The sequence below is a fragment of the Pan paniscus genome, chromosome 21 (assembly GCF_029289425.2).
Source record: "Pan paniscus chromosome 21, NHGRI_mPanPan1-v2.0_pri, whole genome shotgun sequence".
NCBI lineage: Eukaryota > Metazoa > Chordata > Mammalia > Primates > Hominidae > Pan > Pan paniscus.
Genome location: NC_073270.2, coordinates 4,049,899 through 4,055,750, shown reverse-complemented (window position 1 = coordinate 4,055,750; position 5,852 = coordinate 4,049,899). Strand labels below are relative to the sequence as shown.

Genomic DNA, 5,852 nt, shown 5'->3' with positions numbered 1-5,852 from the left:
TCAGCTAGCCTCACAACCCACAGAGTCTCAACGGGGCAACGGCCTCAGACCAAGCTTGTTTCCAGGCCAGGAGTAGAATGAAAATGTTCCTCCTAGACTAATCCAGGAAGCTGCTCTCTCTGGAAAAATCTCCTAGCTCTTAACAAGAATAATGGCATTGGCCAGGCATGGTGGTTCATGCCTGTAATCCCAGCACTTTGGGAGGCTGAGTGGGGTGGATCACCTGAGGCCAGGAGTTTGAGACCAGCCTGGCCAACATGGTGAAACCCTGTCTCTACTAAAAATACAAAAATTAGCTGGACGTGGAGATGGGCGCCTGTAATCCCAGCTTCTCAGGAGGCTGAGGCAGAAGAATCGCTTGAACTTGGGAGGCAGAGGTTGCAGTGAGCCAAGATCGCGTCACTGCACTCCAGCCTGGGCAACAAGAGCAAAACTCCATCTCAAACAAAACAAAACAAAGAATAATGGCATTACTAATGCAATACTACTGTTCATTAACTTTACAATGCTGCAGCCCCCCTTTTCTTTTTTTTGAGACGGAGTCTCGCTCTGTCGCCCAGGCTGGAGTGCAGTGGCGCGATCTTGGCTCACTGCAAGCTCTGCCTCCCAGGTCCATGCCATTCTCCTGCCTCAGCCTCCCGAGTAGCTGGGACTACAGGCGCCTGCCATCACACCCGGCTAATTTTTTTTTTTTTTTTTTTTTTGTATTTTTAGTAGAGACGGGGTTTCACCATGTTAGCCAGGATGGTCTCGATCTCCTGACCTCATGATCCGCCTGCCTCGGCCTCCCAAAGTGCTGGGATTACAGGCATGAGCCACCGCACCTGGCCACATGCAGGCACTTTTCTAAAGCTACTTTTTCTTTTGAAACAGGATCTCACTCTCACCCAAGCTGGAGTGCAGTGGCTCAGGTATGGCTCACCGCAGCCTGGGCTCAAGCAATTCTTCCACCTCAGCCTCCCGAGTAGCTGGGACCACAGGCATGCACCACCACACCTGCCCAATTTTTAAATTATCTGTAATGATAAGGTCTCTCTATGTTGTCCAGGCTGGTCTCAAACTCCTGGGCTCAAGTGATCCTTCTGCCTTTGCCTCTCAAAGTGCTGGGATTACAGGCGTGAGACACCATGCCCAGCCTTAAAGCTGTTTTTTTTTTTTTTAATTTAAAATGTATTTATAGGCTGGGCGCGGCGGCTCACACTTGTAATCCCAGCACTTTGGGAGGCCAAGGCAGGAGGATCACAAGGTCAGGTTCGAGACCAGCCTGGCCAACATGGCAAAACCCCATCTTTAGTAAAAATACAAAAAAAATTAGCCAGGCGTGGTGGTAGGCGCCTGTAATCCCAGCTACTTGGGAGGCCGAGGCAAGAGAATCACTTGAACCCGGGAGTTGGAAGTTGCAGTGAGCTGAAATCACGCCACTGCACTCCAGTCTGGGTGACAGAATGGGACTCTGTCTCAAAAAAAAAAGTATTTATTTATTTATTTAAAATTAGAGATGGGGCCGAGCACGGTGGCTCATGCCTGTAATCCCAGCACTTTGGGAGGCCGAGGCGGGTGGATCACTTGAAGCCAGGAGTTCAAGACCAGACTGGCCAATATGGTGAAACCCCGTTTCTACTAAAAATACAAAAATTAACCTGGCGTGGTGACGCGTGCCTGTAACCCCAGCTACTTGGGAGGCTAAGGCAGGAGGATCGCTTGAACCTGGGAGGTGGAGGTTGTACTGAGCCGAGATTGTGCCACTGCACTCCAGCCTGGGTTGACAGAGTGAGACTCTGTCTCAAAAAAAAAAAAAAAAAAAATAGAGATGGGGTCTTGCTATGTTGCCGAGACTGGTCTTGACCTCCTGTCTGGGTCTCCCAAGTAGCTGGGATTACAGGCATAAGCTGCCATGCCTGGCTCTAAAGCTTTTGTATAATAAATTATTTATTTCTGTCCTCACATTGACCCTAGGAGGTGGGTACCATGATTTTCCTTACTTCACACTGGCAGAAAGTAAGGCACAGAGAAGTCCAGTGAGCTGCCCAAGCCATGAAGTGTTGAGCAACAGAGGCCAGACCCTGAGCCAAGCTATTGGGAGCCAGTGTTCCTGCAATAACAACTGCCCAGTGTTGCCTCTCAAAGGGTCCTTGCAGTCCCTGAGGGGTCATTCCTGAAAAGACCGATGCCATGGCCTGAGTATAGGAGGCCCCTCCTGGGTTGCTGGCCCCCTCACTGCCCTTGCTGGAGATGGGGCTGCTGTGTCCCCTGGAATTTCCTCGCAGCACCTGTATGCACCCTGGAGAGGAGGCCAAGAGCCTGTGGGAACTGCGAGAGCTGGGGACTGCGCACAGCTTGAGAGGCAGGGGGTACCGGGCCTGAACCCCAGACCAGCGGGGCATTCTGGTGGCCCAGGGAGAGAGGCCATGTCCTCTTTAGACCTGCCACCTTGGGATTAGGGACCAAAAGTGGCTTTCTCAGGCTGGGTCCATTTAGGTATGGCTCCTCCTGCACCTTCCCCCAGGCCCAGACACCCCCCACCCCCGGCTCTCCCACCCCAGGCCTGAGATGTACCTGCCCTGGTTGCCACATACTAAGGTCCTGGTGGGCGTAGGAATTGGGACAAACTGTTGTCAGGTTTCCTGGGGCTCCCCCCACCTTTGAACCTTACTTGGCACGGAGTTCTTTCTCCTCATAGTAGCTCCCCACACTCATGTTTCTACCTGGGAGGGGGTGACGGGTCACGTGCCAATGTGTCCCCAAGGCCCCCAGTGTGTCCCCAAGGCCCCCAGCTTCAGGGCCTGAGTCCCCATGCCCTGCTCTATGGGGGTGCGGGGGTGTCATGTCTTGCACTTTCCCCAGCAACCTGCCACCCCCCTACCCTGTGAGAACAAGCCCCTCTCATTCTGTGTCCCTTGACTCCACGACCGCGGCTGCCTTGTCCACGAGGCAGGGATTCTCGTCTCTGGTGCAGCCCCTGTCCTCACCACTCTGGGCTTGTGCTGTTCTTGGTCCCTTACCTTGTTGTCACAGGGCTAACCCTCCCCACACACCTGGTTGTCCCCTGCCCCACAGCTCCTAGGCCAGGGCCTGTCCCTGCCCCTAACACGCAGCCCCTCGGTTCCTCTTACCCTCTTCTTGGACCCTAAGCCATTTCTGGGTAATCAGAAAGCTCAGAGATGGTCTCCAGGTGACCCCCCAGTCTGTCCCTCTCCCTGAATCCAGAGCGCTGCAGTCACAGTAGAGGCAATTGCTGTCATTCCACGGCCCATGGCAGCCTGGCGGCCCGTACCCCTCCCCCATGATCCCCTGCACAGACCGGCCCACGTGTGTCCCCAGATGCCTGAATCACTGCTGACGGCTGGGGACCTGGCGGCCGTGGGCTCCTGGGGAGCCACTGGGGAGGGGGTGGCGGCCGCGTCTCGCCTCCACGGGAACACCTGCGGACATAAATAGGCAGCCAGCAGAGGCAGCAGCACAGAGCCACCAAGCAGCGCTGCATACGGGGTCCACCTGTGTGCACCAGGATGCCCGACACCATGCTGCCCGCCTGCTTCCTCGGCCTACTGGCCTTCTCCTCCGCGTGCTACTTCCAGAACTGCCCGAGGGGCGGCAAGAGGGCCGTGTCCGACCTGGAGCTGAGACAGGTACTTCCCACTGTGGGCCATCTCAGGGCTGCCATAGCGGGCAGTGCTGACACCCCGGGTCAGGGGCTAGGAAAGAGGGAAGTCATGGGTGGTGGTAGCCTTTAGGGTAAGTTCGGGGGAGGAAGAGGGAGGCATGGCATGGCTGGGCAGAGGAGCCAATGGGGTGGGCCAGAGGGGACCAGGCTTTGGAGGAGGCTGGGAGAGGCTGAAGGCGCTCCTGGTTACTGTCGCCATCCAGACAGGGATGCAGGGAAATGAGGGATGCTTCCCCGGTGACTGGGCTTGGGGCTGGATAGGGAGAACGGGGCATCATGGCCTCCCCTGTGCCCATGGCGTTCTTGCATCTGGACTGGCTGGGGCAGCAGAGGCTCCATCCTACCTAGCACTGGAGGCTTTCCTCATCCAGCCCCAGCCTCCCAGCCACAGGCGCCCAGGCCCCCACACAGAAGATGGCCACTGGTCTGAGCGCACTTGAGTGGGGCATCCTGTGGGGAAGTTCTGCTGGGAACCTGGCCTAATTCTATAGTGCTGGACGTTTCCTCCATTTCCAGCAGAGCTGAAGGAAATCCAATCACGATGTGCATGCAATTCTGTCCAGGCTCAATGATGAGCCCTTGAGCAAATTAGACCACACCAGGCTCAGCTAAAAGTCTAATGCGCTATCCATTGCGCCAGAGAACCGGCTGTTGAGCAGATGAGAGTGGCCGGTCGGCAACCCCCGCAGCCTCTCTTCCTCCTGCTAGGCTCCTTTAGGGTCCTGAGGCACCTGGGTGTCCGTGCTCGCCTCTAGGGCTCAGGCCCCTCCCACCCACCTGATAGGTCATAGGTGGCTGAGCAGGGGTCAGGGCTCCAGCTGAGGCCGACAAGCTTGGCGGGGGCCAGGGGCAAGGCAAGAGAGGAGACAGGAAATGGGAAGGGCCGGGGTTCTGGATGGGTAGCGCCTCTCTGCATGGTGTAGTGGGGAAGGGGGTGGGCCCGGGCTCAAGCCGCAGCAGTGCGAGGAGGACGGAGGAAGGGTCTGGAGTGGTGGAGGGTGGGGCAGCTGCAACAGTGGCGCCCACCAGCGATGGCCCCGAGGCTCGAGGAAGGGCTCCCCATGCTGTAGTCCACGGGAGACCCGTCCCTAGCTGAGCGTGAGGACGCTGAGGGCTATCACTGAGAGGTCATCCAAGAAACCAAGGTGCTGAGCAGATCTGGACGCCCCGCCCGTGACCGCGGTCGAGGCCCAGATGGCGCCCGAGCGTGCCTGCAGCTGCAGCCCCGGTGTCCCGCCCGCACTCCGAGCCCTGGACCCCAGCATCCCCGCCTCGCCGCGTTCCCCTCCAACCCCTCGACTCCCGGCTCCCCTCCTCCCGCTCACCCCACCCGTCCCCGCAGTGCCTCCCCTGCGGCCCCGGGGGCAAAGGCCGCTGCTTCGGGCCCAGCATCTGCTGCGCGGACGAGCTGGGCTGCTTTGTGGGCACGGCTGAGGCGCTGCGCTGCCAGGAGGAGAACTACCTGCCGTCGCCCTGCCAGTCCGGCCAGAAGGCGTGCGGGAGCGGGGGCCGCTGCGCCGCCTTCGGCGTTTGCTGCAACGACGGTGCGCGGCGGGGGCGGGCCTGGGGCTGGGGGGGCGCAGGCCGCCTGGGTGGGGGGACGCGGGCCTGCGGCGGGGTGGGGGCTGGGTCGGGCCCGGCGGGGAGGGTGTGGGCCCCCGCATCGCGAGCTGCGCCCACCCCAGGGCGCCCGTGCTCACACGTCCTCCCGGCAGAGAGCTGCACGACCGAGCCCGAGTGCCGCGAGGGCTTTCACCGCCGCGCCCGCGCCAGCGACCGGAGCAACGCCACGCAGCTGGACGGGCCGGCCGGGGCCTTGCTGCTGCGGCTGGTGCAGCTGGCCGGGGCGCCCGAGCCCTTCGAGCCCGCCCAGCCCGACGTCTACTGAGCTCCCCCGCTCGCCCCACCGGCGCGCTCTTTGCGCCCGCCCCTGCAGCACGGACAATAAACCTCTGCCAATGCCCGGCCTCGCGTCTGTCTCAGTCTCTGGCGGGAAGAGGGAAGGGGAGAGAGGTGGGAGCGCGGACCCCCGCCACCACGCCGACCGGCCAGTCCCCGGACCTGAGGTCGTGGGCGGATCCACCCCAGAGAAGCAACAGGTCCCGTAGAGGAAGCGATCTGGGACCCGCAGAGGTGTCGCTAGAACGAGGGACAGGGCGAATTGGGAGGCAGGGGAGGGGGAGACCAG

At 59.9% G+C, this 5,852-nt stretch overlaps 1 protein-coding gene across 1 annotated transcript; it reads left to right on the top strand.

Annotated features, from left to right (window-relative positions):
* Nucleotides 1-536: 536 nt before the first annotated feature.
* On the top strand, nucleotides 537-5,626 carry AVP (arginine vasopressin). The gene is made up of 3 exons (XM_034947667.4): nucleotides 537-3,629; nucleotides 5,007-5,208; nucleotides 5,380-5,626. The coding sequence occupies exons 1-3, from the start codon at nucleotides 3,510-3,512 to the stop codon at nucleotides 5,550-5,552; spliced, it is 495 nt and encodes a 164-aa protein (XP_034803558.1). The 5' UTR covers nucleotides 537-3,509; the 3' UTR covers nucleotides 5,553-5,626.
* Nucleotides 5,627-5,852: the final 226 nt, after the last annotated feature.